The following is a 22917-nucleotide window of genomic DNA, read 5'->3' as shown; positions in this document are numbered from 1 at the left end:
TACGTGCGCGTCGCTATATGGGGATAACAGCACGAAGTTATCGGTGACAGGAGCTTCTCTCGGGACGATCATCGATCGGTCCGGAGCAATACACATCTGCCAAGCAGAACAAACTCGATGCATTTACTTGAAATTGTGAGGGAAATAAATTTACCTTGAGATAAATTTTTCTTAAGAACGATTACACTTAATATAATTTGCAATTTAATCTAATTGTACAAGAATAATTTATATAGATTTTATACAAAGTCTTGCACGCAATTAACGTGAATTTTTTTATTATTAATGTAGAATTGCAGAGGATATTGTTACCAATTTATGTTATATAATATACGAATGGCAGAAACGTGAAGCCGCACGCTCGTTAAATGCAGCATTCAAGTTAGTTAAGCTCTAAACGAAGGTGTCTTAACAGATAACGGTTTCTTCTGCTTGGTTGGATAAGGACCGTTTATTCACACTTATATAGCTGCGTGTGAAAAATGCGTATCGCGGTATTCGTACGCGTGAAAAAGTTGGCTCGCAATTCGAGTAATATTGCCTGATAAGCAGTGTCGCTTAACGAAGTTTATTGAAGAAAATCCAAGTATTCATATTTATCTCATCTCAGACTCTTGAAAGTATATAAATTGGAAGATTTAAGTTCGCGTTTGTACGTGCTGTTCCTCTCAGTCAGTCCGATTTGCGCATAGATATACTGCCCATTGTGCATTAGGTGTTTATAAACGACATAACGGTGTGCAAAACTCTATGACTTGCTCATATTACAGATTATCATATTTGCTATTGCTTTATCGTTAATATATGCACCGTTAATGTATGTATCTTCTTAAGGACGTTAACAGCTGAACACGGCACTTTGCACGTGAAAATCTATCAGATACCATCAACGCGTGTAATTCTAAATGCAATGCTTACACACATCATGTAACATCCCATTATGTTATTTTGTCGTTATGCAGTTAGATGCAGGTGTATTTATGCGAAGGTTAAGGCAGCACGTTTTATCACGCCACAAATGAATATGGATAATTTATACTCGTATTTCACTTGGATTTAATATTCCATATCTTTATCGCGCATTTTCTGGATAAGCTCAATTTTTATTTCTTGCATTTTCTATATTTGACAGATGAATAGAACAGTCACTTCGAATACCAATTGTAAATCCATACAATTTATTTTTAAAATGGCAATCTCGTTTCTCAGATGTTATATAATGTCGTGTTTCCTAATGCTTTTAAGAACTCTATGCAAATAGCGAACAAACCATTTCTCAATTCTATCAGTAATTAATTTTCATTATTGCAGTTAAAACAACTAGCGCACGTAATCAACATATCATTTCCGAAGAGTCAAATGGTAAATCGAGTGAAAATGTTTAATAGCTCTATAATGTCCTGATATGAGCGAGTTAAAGGGACGAAGATTAAAATAAATGGCTTGTGTGTGTGTGGAATGTGGCGTTCTCGCCATATCCTTATAGCGCCCGTACTACATGCGACTTCGATGTATGCATATGCACCAGGATACTTTCTCGCCTGCGGCAAGGCAGCCACCTTGCCGTTGCTGCGCCTATGCGAACTCGGCCTATGCGCGATCTCAGCATTTTTTTCTGCGAGTTAGCTCTCCCGGGCGCGACAAAATCATTAGCATAATGTTACGATAATGATTCTCGTAGCATCGATTTTGCGCTTCTTAATTAATTATACGTCGATTATTTTCCAAGTTCGTTCTATTTTCTAGTAATAAGTCGCGTCGAAAATTGTTCGCAACGTATCTTGCGTAAACATGGGATATTTTTTCCATAGATATTCTTGATTACCGAAGATAATGGCACGATAGGGGCATCTTAATCCTGATAATAACTTATCGATGTCTAGATCTACGTACTTCAACGTTCAGCTCTTTACACCGTTCGTTTATCGATGTCGACGCAATGATATAAAGCACAAAACTTGTCTGTCGTGCAAAATTCGAATATTTATATAAATGTTATTACGATCATACTCTCTCTTAGATTTTCATCCTTGGGGCAGCTCATATTACAGTTACATCGTCATGCAATTATCCCATTAGCTCGTTTGACCCAAACAGGTTCCGGCTTGATGCTCCCAAGCCTCCGCCACGTTATATGTATCGGTTTATCTCTAGGTTGCTTTCCAACAGGCATCCCGCGTTACGCTTAATGTGCGCCCGCTGACAGGAAATACAGGCGAGATCCTAATTTGTTGGCATTCGGTTTCTCTCGGCTACGCGATCCGCGGTCGCGGCGCGCGGGAAACAGTGGTTAGCTTATTACGTTTTACGGGAAGGGGAACGGTCGCATGAATACGCCCTTTATACCGGTCGCGCACCGTTAGCGTATAAACCGGCAATGAGCATAGGAAACGATTTGTACCTTTTGCCGCGTTCTCTTTCCTCTCCCACGGACAAACGAAACGTTTAATGTCTTTTGCCAAGGCTGTGCAACAGCTTAAGCGATTAGGTAACGACTTTCGCGGAGTTATGCACGGTCCGGCAAGTTTGCACGTCGCAAAGAGGAAACGGGGAAATTTTGTGTGCGTACTTTTGAAGTCTATTCGATTCTTATCCAGCAAATCTACCCACTAAACGTGCAATATTATTCTCCTGTACAAAAAGTTTATCAAATTATATAAGAATATTAGACGTAAATAAATATATTTGCTTTTATATAATTAAAAATCGTAATCTTGCGTAGTTATTCTAGCCGGCAATTTTACCTTCAATTTTATGTTCAATAGACTTCATACTGCATGGATAAGAGTTGAAGATGCATATATCTCGCACACTTGCGCTATCTCCTCTCTCTATAGCTAAGCAAACCGTCGACCTTCGAAAAAATTCGCTTATCAATTCGTTTTCATCGTGAAACCTTCGATAACGGGTTATTAGTGCCGTTTAGTGTAAAAATCCTAGTTACAAAAAAAAAGTTAGTGTCAATAAGCGATAAGAGTAGCGTCGCGGATTTAATAATAGCGACGCACTTAAGCGTGACAAAACGTAAGCAGAAATAGGCGATTATCTTGCGTCGCATAATTGCACTGTATCTCATTATTTTGTTCCGTGTTCAGCGCTGAAATTACATATCACTCATCCTTGTTGCTGATTCATCGATCATTTTCAACCGACGTGGCGGATCGCGTAACACGATTATTTTGCCATTTCCTGAATATATCGAATAACGGAAGATATATTTATTTGCAGCGGGCCTTGTTTTACGGAGACGATTATTCGTCTTAACTCTATCGTAGAATATGACATCATCATCAATCATGGTTAGACATAAATAAACTTTATTTTTTACTGAATTAAAACTACGCGGAAAATGGTATTTATAACTTTATATTTTATTCAAATTTGTATCAGATATCTTCTCTTTTTCTCTCGCTCTGTTTCTTCCCAGTGCTTTATTGCTTCTACTTTTCAAGTTAATTCGTTAATAAATCCAGGTGTGTTTACGTTAATGATTTTCCGCGCCTTGCTGATTTTTATCGGCTTGAAATATCATCGCGATATTTACTGCAAAGTTCTCCATTCATTCGTCGACGTTTCACACGCAAACGCATCATTTTCCGCTCCTTGCCGCGACTGGCAGGGAGATTGCTTTTTGTGATGCACGTACACTTTGCTGTATCACACGATCTACAGGTTTGTGTATTGTCGTGAAGAATGTGTGGTGATTCGCGCCGATGCGTGACGTACGCGCGAGACCGCACGACGCCACTTTTGTTATCTGGATTTCGCGCTCTTCGGTCAGGTCGACCTCGCGCATATGCCGCACGTACAAACGTATGTTTGCCGGCCTGCCGCGAGCGCGTACGTATATGTACACACCGGGAGTATTTGCACGCGCACGGCGTGTTGCACGCGGCACCACGAAGGCGTGGGATGTTCTCTGTAAATTGTCCCGTTATAAAAATTGGCGAGATTAACGCTATCGCGTGATTGCTACCGTATGTATTTTTACGTATATATCGGGGGCTGATATCGATGGTACATGCGCAATATATTCGCCACGTAGTTGATTGCGGTAGTAAATTGCGAGACGTTCTGTCTGGAGGGAGCTAAGTGAGTTATTTGAAAAATCAGATCGAAATTTTATTGAATTAACCAGAGATAACTTGGCAACAAATTAAACATTTCATTTTGGAAACTATTTAATAACTATTATTAAATTGATATTTAATATTACTACGATTTATCTTCATACTTTAGACACTTTTTTTTTGCTCAATAAATTTTCTTGACACTTAAATTTTATTCTGCTGCAAAGTTGTGTTTGCTGATGTAATCTGATTCCTCTTACTATATTTGTTTACTGACTGCATTGCGTAGTATTTAACGACAGTATTATCTCTTCAAGTTTAGTTTTATCTAATTGTAAGCTATTGACATTTGCTGTCAGAAAGTTCATCACTCCGATTGTTTGTCCATCTATTTTCGACACCCTTTAGGAATTCGTGCGTTGTGTTTAGAACTCTCGGGATGTTCTTATCCCTTTTCAACACAACAGAATACCTCTCGTTTGCGTATTATAGCGCTCGCATGAAGCTGTTAAGTGCTCGTTTTGTGTTCATCGTAAAGCATTTTGTATGCACTCTGTGTGTCATAGACGACGGTAAAATAAGCTGTGTTTGAACGCATATCCGGTGTTTGAATAATCCGTTTCAATCTCAAACAAGCATATCGTCGCGCGCGCGTTTAGCGTTGATCGATTGCGCGCTATACATTTGCTCATTATTTCGCGGAACAGAATTTGATCCACAAACATCGACGGTAGGCTATTTTCACCAGCAGTTCTTGCATCATACGTTCTGTCACGATTTATAAAAGCTTACATATTGTGTAATCAATAGCTTGATTTATTGAGTATATAACTTAATGAAAATGAAAGGATAAACATATCGAAGTAATGAGATAAACATTGATGATAAATTGAAATATTGAGATAAACATACATATTTCTTTAAATTTTTTAATATTATATTTTTATTAAAGAAATTTGTGATTACGATATATTCTTGAGAGATTATCTATGAACCGCTCTTTTGTGCAAATGGCACATGAGCAAGTTCACAAATTTCATCAGATTATCAGTGATAACAGATCGAGAAAACACACGAGGAAGAAGCCGCGCGCGCGCGCACAATCTCGCGGATGCACGATGTTATTAATTAGCGCAAACAATCTCGACCATATGTCGAGGTTCTCGGCGTTAACCGAGAGATCGTAATTTATTTACGGCGATACGCGAAACAGCACCAGCAGGTTCGTCTATGATCCCTCCTCGATGTACGATTACTCGCATGCGAATGAATCATTGCGCTTCGTTGGCGTGAAAGATGCGATAGATTGAGCGGTTGAGAGGATTGGAAGAGAATCTGCGAGAGAGAATTGAAGCTTAGCAAAGGGGGAGATAGCGAATATTTTCCTAGTGCACTGCAAACAATCTAGTAGCTCAGGAATGTTGAACAGCGTGACATATATACAATGTACAATCTTCTAAAATGTTTGATAACAGAAAATTTCATGGAAATCTACTTCTAACGACTTTTTTACTTTCGACATAAATAATTGAAAAAAATTAATTCTTTAATTTTCTAATGTGTGATATACTTTACTTCTAATTAACTAATAATTACGATTTTGTTTTCCATTTTTATCTTCCTAAACTTTATAGAATACATTTAAATTTTAATTACTTTTTACTCGGCAAAAGAATATAATATATTTTGAAGTTTTATTCATCTATCATTTCTATGAACGAAAAGATTACGTTTCTTTTCGATGTTTTCGGTCCACTTTGTAATATTTGCGTGCTCATTATCGCGACTGCTACCGAGATCGTCCGTGTCGAGAATTTAGAGATAGGATCCAAACAGATGTTGGCCTCACCCATGACTCGCATGCTCAAGTTATTACCACCATAAATCAGGAGTCGTCCTTCTTTTTTTCTGTTCTTCGCGCTCTTGTAAAAGAGTCCACTAGCTGCGGCTCGATATATTGACGCGATGTTTACACGTAGCAAAAGAGAATTGTACCAGATCGGATATAAGATGATCGGCAAACGAATCTGAGTGGCTGACACGAAATGTATGTTGAGTTAGCATAATATGCGACGGCAGAAGTCGGAAACGTTATTCTCCCTTTGACGAGTTATCAATTTGTGAAACTCCGCTTGTATATAATTTGTTTTAATTTACCATTCTACATTAATTTCTGAAATGTGTTTTTAAACGATGGAGTCGCGATCGAAAAATAACGTTGGATTGTTCAAAAGAATATTTCGTTAATGTTAGTTTTTATGATAATTATTTGCAGAAACGTAATATCAAAAATTTTCTTTATTCCGTGAAATTGCTTCCTTGTTGATGTAATAAAGCTGCGTTTTACGATACTGCGCCAACACTTCAAAGTTTCATAACTTCAAGTGGAATATAATATCGCTAAATTCGAAACGGAGAAACTCACTGTGTTCACAAATTGAAGCAAATGGTATGTATTCTCTCAAAGTGTATAACTTGGTACAAACTTTCTTGAAGTCACACCGAGCTTCTATATGCATACGCATATCGATCGCTGTATAGCTGAGGTTGACTTCGGCCAAACGAGAAACTATTAGTCGTCTCTGGTGCTTGATTTACGTGAAACATCAACATTATCGCGCGTTGAAGTTCTAAGTGTGCGCGGGGAAGCTCAAAAAACGTATCTCGTTGGTCACGTTCGCTGGCCGTGTTGATCCTTGCTCCTCTGCGGGCGTGTCTCGCGCGGTTTTATTCGAGATCAAAACTCCGACCCCGCTTGCGATGGTGCAATCGTCGCCGCGAAGTTCCGAGGCGGAGGTCAAGCCGGGAGATAGCCCTGTTATCAGCCGCGGTGTAAGAAGAGGGGGAAACACAAACGAGCGATCCGCCAACCACCTGTTTTCCCGACTGCTTTAAACACTGAGCATTCCAAACGTTTTTATCGCATTCCGACGCGAAACTTCGGCCGGTCCCTTCGCGGCTGTTACCGGACATCTTTCAACCACCAGCGAGTGTACGGTTTACACGATGATCTCTCATGCGAAACCGCCGGCGGAGTTATTTTAATATCCGCGATGCCTGGCGGCCGCGCACAGGTGCGGTGCGCCGTGTTTCCCGCGCGCGGCGGTAAATTGCGAGACATCGTTAGCCATCCGCGATTACACGCACTTTACTCTCTAAGCCGCACGCAAATTAATAACAGTAATTATGCGTGCCAAACGCGCGCGGCGCGAAAGCGCGAGATCCGTCGTTTCTTTTCCCGATCAGTTTTCATCGGACGTACGCGTTTCTTATCCCGTCCTCCTTTAACCGTCCCACCGACTGTAATTCTCACCTCCAATCCGCCGAGACTCATAAATCGCTCGCAGTCGACATCGCTCGCCGGTTCACCATTTTATCGCCATCTCCCCCCGAAAAGTTTTTCGACGCTGATGTAAGAGCGGAAGTTCGAGGACGAGGCTTCTTCCTCGCTTGTTTACTCGGGACAAATTGCGAGCACTCTGCATCTCTCGACAAATTTTCCGGCTATCTGAGATTTCCGTCGAAACTTCTTTCGCATATTTAGTTTTGCCGGAAACTCATGTACTGTTATCTAATCTTTTACGTTATCTGATGGAAAAGTTTGTTAAACTTGAATTAATTAGAACAAATTGATATAGAAGATACATTAGAATATTAAATATTAATAATTTTTAAAATTTTTTAATAATAAAATGAGAAAAATATTTTGAATAATGTAGAAATAGTTTGCTAATTTTTGTTATATTTAATTATTATTAATGAATTATTTTAATGATAAATTTATATAATTAAAAAAAAAGAAGTTGGACAACTATGTTGTGTAGTGATTATTGAATGCTGTCAAGTAAGCAGAATGCGTTTTAGCAACTACGGAAGCTTGCACGGGTGTCCGCTATGGTCCATGGTCGTAGACACGCGCGCGTTTCTCTCAAGAACGAGCCGGAGGAAGATTCTGCCTCTGCGAGAGGTGAATCGCGGGCATGTTACCATGTTTGGCGACCCGCTCCCATAAAACTTCCCGCACACGTTCTAACGCGTGCACGTGCACGCCGGCCATGGCACGCACACCGCCGCGCGTGCTCTCGCCGTATTTCCAGCCTACTCGCCGTGGGTAAGATAAATCGCGGCGAAGTTAACGCAAACGAAGCGGGCCGAGCGAGCCGAGCGTGTCGAAGTTAACGTAGTCATGAGTCGAGTGCAACCGCGGCTGCCACACCCCGCGAGGAGAACACTGTAGGGATAGTGGTATCTCTATTTATCCGGATGTGTGTGCGATGAGCTCGGAAGAGAAGCGCGAAATATCTCACGTTAGAAAGTTAGGAAAAGTACAGCGCGGTCGATTACTTCTTTTAAATTGATTATAAATTAGTTAATTATATTAAATGGAAACGCATTTATTTGTTTTAAAAACAGATTTGTTTTGCTGATTAGTAGCGTTTCAGGTATGATATAATTTTTAAGGCCAGTTGATTCTTATAAATATCAATACATACGTGTTACCTGGTCGGTATAATAACCGATAAAGGTGACCATGGCGAGATAAGCAGGTTTTTAATGGCGAGTCGCGAATTATCTAAAGTCCATCGATATCCCCTCGAGAACGCAATTGGTTCATACTTCTCCTATAACTTATGTCACGGCTAATATTGTGCGACTGCGATCATGAATCAATTACATACCGTCGTCAGGCGTGTTCAATATAACGCACGGTGAGTTTCCAGCGAAGCTTAATCAGCCACGCAGCAGCGAAGATTGATTATCCGTCGGCTTATCCGCGGGTGGAACCAGCTGGCAAGATACCGGGAGAGATTTAAGAGAGTGGACATCTCGACGGAGATATAACTTAAATATAAGAAAAGCCGGACAATCGTAGAGATTTACGATGTTCCACGGTCTATGCCGGTTCGCGCATGACGCGTACATCTATCTGCGGCTTCATTCTGCGCGCTGCAACCGCGAGGACATTCGATGACCGCAACGGCTCTATGTCGAATCGCTAGGCGGAGGAAGTGAGTCGAGTTAGTTCGGCGGACAACTGAATAGGTAAATTTATTCGCCCGATGGGTCGATGCCGTGCGAGCTGATCTATCCGCGCGAATCGAAACGGACGACAAAGGGAACGACGATAAAGCGTTCCAAAGCAGTATACCGCGGCTGTCGGAGACGAGGAAGTCGTAAACTATAATGCCGGTTTTAAAGAATGCTACGGTTTCACTGCCCGGGTCGTTTTTTATTATGGCTTTAGTGCCAACGATGCAGGTGGTTTTAAAGATGTGGACTTTTCAGCCAAAAGGCAGGTACCATTAGGGATGTTTACGATGTCGTGACAATAGCAACTGAACGATCTCCATTTTTTTTATTTTTTTTTTATTTTATTTTGGCTTAAGTATTTAGAAGATAGTATAAAACACACACGGAAGTTATTACGATACTGAACTAAATTACGATTTTGATGTATTTGTCTCTCGTGCTTGGTAAATATGAAATTTACTGTATATCTTCACGATATTAATTACTTATACCAATTTTCATTAGTTTCTGATTGTAAAAGTTTTTCGATATTTTGCTGTAAATATTTACCTGGCGCGAGACACTACCGTGTCTTTTGATTTTAGGTATAGAAAGGCTTTTAGGCAACCTTTTAGCCCATAAATGGAAAGGTGGAAGCATTCTTTTAAATGTTGGCTATCTCTAGCCATCTCTAGCCATCTCTAGCCATTCTTTCAATAAAAAGAAAAGAAATGACCTTAAGCCTCTTAACCGGGCAGTTAATTTCTTCGAATTATGTGTTGAAAAAATAGCTTGCGAGAAACAGATATCGCTGCGCGACGTCTCGACGCGCCTCGTTCCTCCTCGTAGAGCCGAAGAATAAATACGTTTTCAGGGTCCATAGAACGAGGGTCCGTGCAGAAAGATGCAAGCAAAAAAACGAGCTCGAAGACATGCCGACGACGCGCCCTCCCCTGGTATTTATAGATACTTTTGCACGGTGCACCAAAAATAAATTCTACCCTCCGCAAAACTCGTCCGATGAACACCGACGCGTGAATATGCCTCGGAATACAAATCTCTCACTTTTTTCTCGAAGTACATACAATTTGTATTCTCAAAATTTCGATCGATCCAACATCTGTTTTCATATTAATAAGTTTAATCATAAAATTTATTCAGAATATTATAAACAGAGACAAAACAACATCTCTTTCCTTTTTTATAATTAATACTCTATTACTCCATGCTTGAATTTCTTTCTTAAAATTATTTTACAAAACTATCTTATACTTTCAAAAAAAGGCGTAATCTCTCTCTCTCTTTCTCTCGTGATTGCAGACGACTGAGCAAATGAGATTTTTCTTTCTTTTTCTTATCTCGCAGTAATTAATTCAATTATTTTAAAATGCACAATACATTATCGCGCCTTTTGGAGAGTTTATTACTCTCCAACCAAAAAAGAGAGCCTTATTTACTCAATCGTGTGTAGTGGTCACGTTGTGCATACACTTGGCGCACGTACTCGCACACTCTCGCAGCTTCGTCGCTCCTCGCGTCGACGTTGGAATTAATCGAGCGCGTGATTACAGCCTGACACACTCTCGCACACGCCTACGGGCCCAGCCAAAATATTATGTCCGCGGGGTAGGGTTAACAATTCGGCCCACGAATAAAGCGCCGACGAGAAATCGCCCGGCCGAACCTCGGGTGAAACCTTCCTCGCGATCAAGGTCGCTTGCCCTCCTTGGCCTTGTTGCCAATTATCGGTTTACCTAATTATGCGTATGTGTGTATGCAACATCGTGCCGCGTGCGTAGATCGAAACCGGCGATACCGCGTATGCGATTAATCACGCGCTCTTCGCGACCTACGAGCGTATCATTATATCTATGCGTTTTCGAAGGCTGCGATGGGAACGTCCGCTCGCGTGTGCTTTCGTATCAGCTTGTCGTCCGACTACTGATTAATGACAAATTACTTGGTGAATTGATGGCGTGTCGTTTCTATTTATCATCCGACAGCTCTGAGAAACTAACATTGAAATTTTGAAATCCTCATTGCAATTCTATCTTCCGATCAGAATTCAAGACGCAGGCGGCGCGTGTTAAGCAAAATATATATATTGTAAAAAATTCGATAAATTTCTCAATGTCTTTCTTAATGTCTTTTCTCGATAGAAGTTAAAACAAGAAGATTTGGAGAAAAAAAACTTCAAACAGAAGCTTTGTTTGAGGTGGATTTAACCATTTAGTTAACCCAAATTCGTCGCGCTCGCTCGTTGCCGTAACGGCGCGCGCATTTTCATTCCTTCCTCTTTCTCCCTACGTGTTATTTTAGACGCGGTCGCGAATTTGGCGCGTTCTGCTTGGCAGGCCTGGTTTATAGCCGTGCCCGGTTTATAGTCGGTCCTTTGTTCGGCGGTTAACGCGCTGGCGGTGGTCGTAATGCGTAATATGTACCGACTCATCAGGCGCAGGCGACTCATTATTTTGCTTAGTGTTTCGCTGCACGGAGCCTTTACTGTAATTAATCGCGCATAGCTGAAATATACTCCACGTGAAACCTACTCCTCTTAGGTGATAAAGTATCTTTTATAATAGGAAGATTACAGCATCCACTTAATTGTACTGCGCGAATTTCCAGGCTAGAGTATCACTTATTTATGATAATGTTATATGTTTGTTTGCGCTTAGGCGCTTTTATCGTCGAATCAATTTTGCGGTCGTATCGTAATACACAAAATAGATAATTCCGATAAAACAGCGCCCACGAGTTTCAGGTTTCTCTCGTCACTTGAACGCGCGCGGCGCGAGGAAAGACGGCGGATAATTTTCGACCCTTATCGACGTTCATTCAATTACATAATAAGCATACGGATACGGTCTTTTCATACCGCACGGACCGTTGTCGTCTCGTTTTCTTCCTCTCTAAGCCCGACTCGATCGTGCCCAAGTATCGGTCATGGCATATCGTTTACACTTACGTCCCTGCTCACGTGTAACTGTAAAATTGCTTGTACCTTTTCTTGAAAGATTTATTCTTTTCTAAGCTATATTTGATATTTATAACGATTGTATGCCTATAATACTGCTATTGATTTTCAGTAAATTTTGAAAAATCGATTTTTTCTGCAGATTTTTATATTTAGGAGCTCTTTTTTGAATTTTAATTTAAAAATTATAGAGAGAAATACGGAAACTTTGATGATTTATAATTTTTTACTTATCGGTCTAATTTGCTGCTATATCTTATTTATATGTACGTTATTGACCTAAAACCTTGATATCATGAATATATGGCAGTATCTAACGAAGCTGCTTGATTTCGCGTTATCTCGTTCGTTTTTGATTATCGCTGTCGTTGGTTTTTTTTTATCTAAGTCAGCGGAAAGACTGAAATCTTTGTCGTTGCTAGAATAAAATCTATCGCTTAACGGTACTGAGCCTCATTGTCATTTTCATAGCGTTTCGCTACAAGGGTCTCTTTCCTGTCACGTGTGTGACGAGATATCTTCCTTTGCATCCCCGACACTTCCGGTCGTTGCGAGAAAGCTACCGGTCCATATTAAGTACTTTTCGACCACTGTTCTTTCCGTGCGTATTTTCACTCCATTTCGAAAATTAACGACTCCTCTCGGCGCGAATTAAATCAACCGCCGCTCGGTGATCCTCCTTCTTTCCCGACGATTTATTATGTCGCGCGTTGCCGAGGCGATTTATTTTCTCCAAGTAACGATCCCCGACTTGTTCGTAACAGATTGGTATTGATAACGAATAGCGCACGCACCTTTAAATCACTCCGCCGCGCGCAGCCGATGAATCTTCGATTTGCGCAGTTTTGACATTAACGCGCGTTCGTGTTTTGACAAACTGATTTTACAGCGAGTGAAAGCGACAATACGTCTCGCGGACGGATTATCCGTTTAGACCATGTATCGTGAAGTGACTACAATCATTTAGAAATCTTAATTTGCTACAGCAGATTTTTGTCTTGCCTCATGAATCATTTTTCGCCACATGAGCACACACGAAGTTATCTCTCCAAATAAAAAACGGATATTACAAGTTTACTTTCTCTTTATATATTTATCTTTTTTTTTTTTAATTTAGTCAAATTAATATTAGAATTATTTTTCCCGAATTATTTTTTCAATTAAGTAATTTTGTTTTGTTTTCTGATATAAAAATTTAGTAGTAAACATGTTTGACGCAACGCGAAAAGTAGTCTTTTGCGTGGTTGTCGAACGCATCACAATTGCGAGCAGCGTTGACCATCGACGTCGTATCTCTCTGTAGTTCGCGTGGGCGAGCGTTCGCGTGTGTCTCGCGTGCAAACTAGCCCCTCCACTTGCTCATCCTTTCTCGGACTCTGTACATCCTTCTCTCTTTCTCCCTCATTTTCTTTCCTTTCCACTCACTGCCGGTATTTTTCACCGATGAAGCCTGCTTCTGAGAAGTAGCGGCAGCAGCAACAGCAGCAGCAGCAGCAGCAGCCATCGGAGAACGTGTCTTCCGTGGCGCGCGCGCGCGCGCGCGCACGCAACTTTCCGCGGGAGTTCTTTCTCCATTGTGAAAACCGGCTGGTTTGGAGCTGCGGACAGTGCTACCCACCGCCTCGAGAGTTCCTCGCTTTACCCCTCTCTCTCTTTCTCGCCGTTCGTCACTCGCGTTACGAAAGCACCTCTCTTGCGTATATTACGATAAAGCGTTTCGTGGCGATGCCCACACCGCGAGACGCGCGACACCGGACACCCACATAATCGCGATCGACCGCTTACCACATCTTATATTACAACGGCGGGTTTGTTAATTGAAGAAGCGTAACTTCTGCGACGCTATATACATCAAGCGTGGATGAATTAAAAAAATGGTCGATTCGACGTTTTAATTAAAAAAGGCATCGCCTTTGAATATTGATGGAAGAACTTTTCATTAAAATGAAGATTGAGGCTTCCGGGACATTCGTATCAACGTCAGGCCCCCCGTAAATTAATGTAGGCGGCGGAAGTTCGGAATCCTCCGCCGCGGTCGCGTAAGAGACACGCGTGGTTCACGAGATGGTAACGTTAATGCGGCCCGACCGCCAAATTATCTGCCACGGGAGCGAGAATTACAGTGTCTCTAAACGACAGACTCTATCGAGGTTGAGCGGTGCAATTATTATGTCGCGGCTGTCACGCGGAAGAATTCGCTCGAGCGCTTCGAGAGAGACTCGGGTTCTCCGGCGTCGGTTTGCACCCGGACGTCGATTTGCGGCGCGCTTGGGAAACCGGTGGCGCGCACACGTTGCCGCAAAAAGAAACGTCATTAATGCAATCGCACTTAACACTCGCGCCGCGAAATCGGCTGTCGACTCCCGTGAGCGATTGCGATCCTTTTATCCTTGTCGACACTCGGGCGCTTGATAGTCCCACATCTTCCTTCAACGTGTTTCGCATTTTGCACGATTGCAACCGTGAACCGACTGCTTCTCTCTAATGTCGGAACTTAACACGACACTCGGATTTTATCGGGCAAATTTTCCGCCACGCCAATTAATTCGATTGTCAGTTCGGCTGTCTTCTCTATCGCCTGTAATTGGCACACTGTATAATTGTGATTTCTCCATCGCTGATAGATACTCGAAGAGACTGTCGAAGCAAATTAGAGATAAATGGCAATGCGACTTACGTTAACTACAGCGATCTAACGGATAGCGCGCTTATACGTACGTAATCTTGCATTTTTCACGCAAGCTAATTCCCGCGACCAACCGGATTAAGATGGAGTTTTCATTTTTCTAATTGTTAATATCTGTCCTCGCGGAAACTCGTATCCGGCTAATTTATTTTCTTAGATTTATCCTGTCGCTAGAGATACGCAAATATATTTACATATGTATGTGTATTTGTGCATATGCAAAGCTGATATTAGAGTTTGCACGCTTGTTTATGCCAGATATTACGCAGTGTTTTATGCGCTTATTGTCGAGCTCGAAATGCTCGATCGTGCGAAGCAAAACAGATCTCTGCTGAGGAAGCCGCATTAAATTCTATCGGGAGTTTCTCGATGACGCTCTTCATTTTTTGGGTCAACAGACACGTTACATCCGGCACTTGAATTATTGATATGCTTTCAAGCACTCAAACCGAAAGATACTCCCCGGATCAATTGCCAGATTGCAGCAGAGCTAGGATCAGGTGGTAAATATAGATGGATATTCGAGGCTTGCTAGATTTCATAAAAACAGGACGTGACGTTGCGCGCAATGTGGAGTGCAACATTATAAGAGATTACATAGCAAAATAAATATTTTCGAATAATCATGAAAAATCGTGTTTGCTCCAATAAAACTTGTGCTACATCGGAAATTAGAAATAGAAATAGAAAATAGAATAACAAAATCGATAAAAAAATCTTAAAAGTTGGACATTTAAAAATTGATGCAGACTTGTGATCTTTCACTCCGCAATTTTATTTTATTCTATTTGTGAAGTTTTATTCAAAAATATTCCCGAGCACGTAACGTGATAATATCTTCGCTTGTAATGCAGCATTTATTCGAAAATATTCTCCGATTGAAAACCTTTTATTCGGCTCTGTTTATTCTTCGAAAAGAATAAATGTGAAAAAGTACACGCCAAGGCGGGATATTAATATTCGACGGGGTCGCCGGATCTTCCTTTAAATGTTTCGGGACCACTGTAGCGTTCGTGTATTATTGCACGGATCTTTTAAAAGATTCGTCCTACAGGGACCACCGCGACGTCGTCCGGAATATCTTACGTAGGAAGGAAGGACATGGAGGATAAGAAAAACACGGAATTCCGCCGGCTCCCCTCGCCTTGCGAAAAAACGAGCCAATTCTCTCCCTTCATTTTGTCAGACAGACATTAAATCATTTTACTTGCAACCATATTTAGGATTTATAGTTGAGGACTGAAGTAAAAAATATTCCACCAATTAAGCTTATCTGTTTTTTTAAATAATTATATAACTTAAGATTTATTTTACAATTAATTTTGCGATAGAAAACTGTAACTTTTTCCTGTACTCGTGTATGCGACGTATATCTCGCATAGATATATTTTAGTCATCATTATTATTAATTTATCATCTAATTAATATCTAAAATAATTTATAATTTAATATATGTGATCTGACTTTTAATTATCGTACGTGTGTTAATTGAGTCGTTAAAATGACAGCATATTTATCGTTAAATATCTATTCCGAGAAATCTTCAACGATGCTGATGGCTTTCATTTAAGGAATTATCGCATATCGATTTGGAGCCGTCGATAGATCCGTCTGTGTAAATAAACGTAAAAGAAGGTATTGAAAGTCTTCTCCCTCACGCGTTGCACTCGGAATAGGTAGGTAGACACGCATATACCGCCGCTTTAACCACGTGGGTCCGCCTATTCCCTCTCGTCTCGTGTCCTCCTTTATGCCGCTATCTATTCATAGATGAGAAAGCAAGCTGTCACAGTGACGGACGTCGAAAGACAAAAGGGACGCGGAAAGACGAACGCTAGCGTGTCATGTAGTTGCATTTTTGACAATTGCACTGTTTCTCCATTTGTTACATAGTATACCTTGAACTTATCGTAAAAGATTGCGGAATCCGGTTCTTTCGCAAGCCGAAATGGATTTTTTTTTACGGGGAGTCGTGATTGTCACAATTCTCTTTTATTTAAAAACATGTTGAATACAGATATAAATATAAAGAATTCTCAACTATTTTTTATACTTTGTTCAATGTAGAACTGAAGAATAGAAAAATTCGTCAAATACGTAAAAGTTACAAGATAAAAATATACACACTTTAATTTGTTGCTTCTATCTAAAAGGTATCCGCGTAAAAAAAAAACACTAGCATCGGGTATTATTACTCGATCGATCCTATTTCTTGAAGTAGAACTTCGATTGCCACGTGTGTTAGCACACTTTTTTCCGCAATCGAACATTTTTAGCGCCAAGCGCGGCGCATGTCGCGGTGGGAAAAGCAGAGAGGATAAATCGACGCTATCGCGATCGTTTGTGCAACGTCAGTCCCGGAGTCCCGATCCTGGACTGAAGGAGCAACTGTTGGTGGTACCAAGTCGTAGGCGAGGTCGTCGACCTTGCCAGTCTCCGCCACTCGCTGTCGTCTGACGCCGTCTGTTTCTCGTGGATCACGACGACTCCTGTAGCGGTCTGTGTCCATAGTCTATCGCATTATACACCTGGATTACTGTACACAGGGCGTCCACGACCAACCGCACTCTCTTCTGGCTTTAGATCTCTTACAAGCAATTGAAAGTGTTTGAACAAATGCAATGGGTGTGTTTGAATGGGAAATAATTACAGTCATACTCACGGTGAATTATTTTCGTGCGATCGGGATGGTAATGTTGTCTTCGTGCGAGCATATTGTAGCGTTATTTTTACAGTCGCATGATATGCGACTGTAATATCGATTTAGCACATCTGTACTATCGGTGGATTTTAAAATATTGCGAATATTATTACACTATTTACATAATCATTCACGTAAATGAATACTGTGTTAGAAAAGTAGAAAAAGTGTAGAAAAGTATGTATGTAGAAAGGTAGAATAGTATGTAGAATACTAGTAGAAAAGTAAAATAAATAGTGTAAGACGGTATTTCTTGTCTAAATTAGAAGATCGACGAAAATAATGATTTAAAAAAGCTTATACGTAAAAGCGTAATTTTTGAAAGAAAGTATGATTAAAAGCGTTCGCGCAAGACGTCGTGTATGCAACGGCAAACGATATCGTTGCATGGGGTGGCACAAGAAGTGGCACCGTTCAAACTCGTTTACACGCTCTGCTCCGTCGAATGGTTTATACCGATCGTCCATTGTATTACCTTGTGCATGCGCCTGGCTTCGGTACCGCGTCACATCGCTCTGTGTGGTCCACACGCGACTCTTTGACCGGAGATAAAGTTTTTACGGGCTTACCTCGGTCGGAGGGTAACGTCGCGTTTTACTTCACGTCGGAGTAAAATAAGTTACGCGGTATTCTATCTAAAAGATATACATATATATACATATATGCATTTAAATAGGTTGCCGGGATAGATGGGTGCAGTCGAGCGGGGCGAAAATCTGAATACAAAATAGCAATAGATCTCGGTATGTCGCGGGATGCCGAGTATAAAAGACTAATGGCGCAGCGTAAATGTCCGCATTGCCGTGGTTCCGCGGCGAATAGAGTAACGTCGCGCGCAACGGCAGTCCTTAGATAGGCGAATGGAAACGCGGATGGATAGATACGTGTACTTCTGCTACTCGGACGCCGAGATCCGAGCGCGATAAAGGCGGATGCAAGCGAAGTAACGGGTGAATCCGTGTCGTAAGATACGGAGGGCATAGAGGATGGTCGAGTGTCCATAAACATTCACACGTGGCCCCGTAAACAAACGATAAAGGAATGATTATGGCACGGCGATAGCGAAAATGAAAGCGCGATTAGATTGCGAGAACAAAGAATACAGTGATTACTCTAGTCGACGCGTCCTTCAGCGAGTTTACAAGCCGAGTTCTCAGAATAGGCAACAACGTTTAGCATAGATACGCGCAGAAAATTCTAAGAGATTCGAAATGACGCAACATTGAAGCTCGTTAGTTATCAGTAGCGATATTCATTCATAGATGATCGTGAATCTTGAATGGCTTAAAGGATATTAGAAATTAATTTTGTGAGATCTAATGTAGCACACAGTATACATAACGATTAAAAAAAAAATTGCTTTATTCATTACAAGTAACTGAAACTATCATTATATAAATTTAAGATAATACAAATAATGTAAAAATAAAATTCCAAAACTTGGTATTAAAATGAAGAGAAGAGAAAACACTTTCGAGGAGTGAATATTCCTTTTCAGATAAAGTATCATTAGACAAGATTAAGTGAATTGCATTCTGTGGGGTAAATAAATTATACTAGATAGTCATGTGCACTTTGATATCTCGCACCGATTCATGGGATTCATGCGATAGACAAAAGCACAGAAACATGGTTTTCACGTGACATTAGCACCTGAAATGCCGAGCGCAAACTAACAAATTACCCTGTGTACACATTTATCAGCTTAATTAGCTAGATATTTCTTATTTGCTATGGATGCACTTTGAGAATTACTTTGAGAATTACTTTGAGAATATCCCCCGTCGGATATTTCGTTAATCCATTCATCATCGCGCGAGTGTGCACGTACGATAAATTCTCAGATACATTTTCGATAACTTATAAACTTACGGCGCCACTGATATCCGCAATAAATAAACGTTCGCACGGTTTGCAAGAAGCGCCAACTCCTTCAATATATATAGGATATTATTCAATCAATCAAAATCAATTCACCACGTCAGAAACTAAAACAATATCTGTCCGATATTGCTCAGGTATCGATATTCTATTTGCCATGGCACTAAAGTAGAGGCTTGACGATACTTGAATATATAAAGATATCAATTTTTAGAGTTGAAAATTGCCTACGTCGGCTTGTAAGCGGCTTTGCCGCTATCTAATCCACTAAGTCATCGCGTCTGAGCGAGTAATAACGTCAGGACAGACAAGACGTAAGGTCAATCTGTCAGAATCACGTGGTGTGACATTTATGAATATCGATGCGTGACGTGCAACAGGCGCGCTCGCGCGCGCGCGATTTCGCCATCGAGTATTCTCCCGCGTCTCAGGCGGATCTCACGACACACGCCAGGACGGATAAATCATCTCGACCGCGCGTGAGCGCGCGGTATGTACGCGCATCTGCATTCCTCGGGAGCCTCGCGTGCATTAAGGTCGTTTCGATCGCTGCCGGGGTGTGAATGTGCGCGCATACCCGCCTGCGCCTTTTTTTCTCGCCGCCAGGCCTGAAACGAATTGGGACGCGATAATCGCGGCTGACCGTTGTAACGGAGAGCGTAAAAGGAGAGATCGACCGAATTATCGGATAATCCGCGACCGTTTTTACGCGGCTATCATCGCGGAACGAGGGGGGGGGGGGATGAATAGAATCGCCTCGGAAATTTCAAGGTTAATAATAACGTTACGTGTAACTCTCTTTTTAGCGGGCAATCGAGATCGCGGTAACTTTTTCTGCTTTATTTTTCGGACGCTCTATTCGCGCTTCCGACGCGAATAAAAGAGAAAATAATTCCGGAAATAATCTTGTAAAAAGATTCGGCATTTTTATTCGCAATCCTTTCAATGATATACAATCAAATGAGATGAGTGCAGTGTGTTTACCCATCGATACTATCTGTTTCTCTTCACGGTACGCTGCTACACAAAGGAAGCGATGTCTTTGCATATTATATCGAATACACGTTCGCTTCGCCGGACAGTCACGATAACTTTTTACGGGCGGGCTGGAGCGAGTAACAAAGGCGAACGTTAATTGACAGAACAGAAGCGTCGTTGTCGATTTGAAAGGTCCGAGTCGCATAATTAATTACCGGCCATCGAGAAGGGTGGTAGTGCCGTCAAGGAGATATAACGCTTCTTCACCCCGGCCGGTTGGTCGCGATTTTTGACCGATCCCAAGGCGATCCGGTCATTCGACGTAATGGTACGTCGTAAGAAGCCAGCTCTACAACTGCCGCATTAACTCGCCCAGCCTTTAAATAGTCTCGCGATAATTGAATGTGTGTTGGGCTATTCGTCGTTCCGCCACGCTTATGTCGTCGATTAACTCTAAGACTATCAGGTTTCTTTCACTTAAATACACCATCAGCGGAGGCAATTTTTAACTGCAATAAAAAAGAGGAAGCAGCTTAATCCGAACAAGTTTACTGCCATTATCTCGCACTTCGCAAATGTATTCGGAAGTTTTATGCGGGAGCAACAGTTATGCCAATTAATGTTGAATTTATTATGACAAACTTTAATTTATGACAAACACGATCACTTGATTATAATTATAAGCTTTCGCGCAATTTTTTGCATTATTATTTAACATAGTTTCTAACTTATCTCCTAGTTAGCCACTAGAATTAATTCGATTTTATTGACTCATCCAGTCCCTTAAACTGTGGCAATCAAATCGGCAGCATGGCTCGCGAACTTAATCATCGCGATGTGATTCGCATTAGCGGTAAATGGGACGGTGAAAATTATCTCGGAGCTTCTTCCGGATCAACTGAACGAGTCGTCGCTGACTTAATTGGCGAACATTACGTGACGCACGTGAGCTACGATTAGTTGCGCCGCGGGAATCGCCGAAGCGGTCGCCGTTAGTGGAATCGTCGCCCATCGCGCGGTTCGCTCGAAACGATCGATCGATCTTAATCGCGCCATCGATAACCGCGCGGTTTATCACCGCGCAATTAATTGCCAGCACGCCCGCTGTCGCGCGTGGAAAATGTTCAAGGCCGCTCGTTCGACACGGCGTAACGGCATGGACATGCAAATGTCAAGGAAATGAACGAAGATGAAGCGTTTCGCTCTCACTCCATTTTGTACCGATTCTCTTTTTTCCCTCTTCTGGGCTACCCTTTTGCTCGTTTCGCTTTTTTTCCAACGTCCATTAGTCAGACTTTCTCATCGACTCCCACGTAAAATGCCTGTCATCCGAGACACCATCGCGTCGCGTTCCAATTAGAAGCCCGATAAACGATTCCTCTTCGCTTCCACCTGTGATCTGTGAAAAAGGACACGTAAAAATAAAAGTCCATCCTTTGTGTGTTACAGGAGCGAGGATATCACGCGGCCAATATGGAGCGGTGGCTGGTGTATACGGTGACGCTGCAGATTTTCGCTGCTATCGCTCGCGCCGCCGAGGACTTTCGGCACATCTCGTACGAAGGTAAGAACTAATTATAGTTTCCAGAAGGCAAAAATAATCGATAAGAATATTGATTAATGCTTTATTATCAATTGATATTATTACGCACAATCTTATTTACGATATGTTATCTTGAAATTATAAGTCCTCTAATCAACATCCGAGGGGAATCTCTTATCTTATTATTTGAGCGACCTAATTGATTCATATATCGCCGTATAAAATCTGGTGGATGATTAACTAACCGCTGCGGTAGCTTATCGAGCGACTGGCGCATAATTTGCAAGAGCCATCACACGGTCTCAGACGCGATGTACGCCATTCCGGATACGATAACCGCGCCCGCAGATGATCTCACGATCCCCGTTGATTGCTTTATCACGGTTAATTCGAGTAACCGCGAGCCGATTACGCGCAGTTCCAACAATCCGTGGCGCGATAAGACGTGCGTGACGAAGACGGCCGTGCAGCGATCCCGTCGAGTTTCCATCGCTTGGCGAACAGGACCGACGAGTTTTCTAACCCGCTTTGATTATCTCTCGAAACGGGAGCACTCCTACGGGACGACAGAAATATACTTTCATTCATCATGGCGTGTATTATTGCGCCAGGTGCGTTATCGGCGCCGTTAAAAATGCCGTGCCATTCTCTGCGTAAGGCGAACATGCGCTCGCGCACGTAACTGCAACGAAATTGAGATCGTCAATTGTGATTCGCAAAGATTTTCCACTTCAGCTTGACGCAAAGATATCGATCTGCTCATTAATATCGAAAATCTTATCGCTTCCTTTGCTAATCGCTTCAATGAAATTATTTACTCATTTATTTTTTTTTTTTGTTTCTGCTCGCCGGTGGAAATTCGGCAATGAAAACATTCAATAGAATTTCACGGTTTTCAACATTAAATTACCATCGTAATTGCACTCCGAGTTAAGGCAAAGTTTGCCTGAGATAACTGAAAGGTAAAGTTCTCTCGCACTTCGCATTCTTTAGTCTAATTCAAAAAGAGAATAATTTCCGGCACTAAATAACTTTACAATTATGCTGTCCATTATAAGTTTAAGAAAAAAAAAG

The 22917-nt window shown here is 41.5% G+C and overlaps 1 protein-coding gene across 2 annotated transcripts in view; it reads left to right on the top strand.

Annotated features, from left to right (window-relative positions):
- The window catches only part of Sema5c (Semaphorin 5c), a 91900-nt gene that overhangs the window by 15917 nt on the left and 53066 nt on the right, over nt 1–22917 (top strand). For both annotated transcript variants that reach the window (XM_012366969.2, XM_067352855.1), the window contains one exon: nt 21750–21864. In XM_012366969.2, the coding sequence (XP_012222392.1) occupies nt 21774–21864 (91 nt within the window). In that variant the 5' untranslated portion in view covers nt 21750–21773. The remainder of the gene's footprint in view (nt 1–21749; nt 21865–22917) is intronic.

Source organism: Linepithema humile, chromosome 4 (genome assembly GCF_040581485.1).
Source record: "Linepithema humile isolate Giens D197 chromosome 4, Lhum_UNIL_v1.0, whole genome shotgun sequence".
Taxonomy (NCBI): domain Eukaryota; kingdom Metazoa; phylum Arthropoda; class Insecta; order Hymenoptera; family Formicidae; genus Linepithema; species Linepithema humile.
This window is presented reverse-complemented; position numbering and strand designations above follow the sequence as displayed.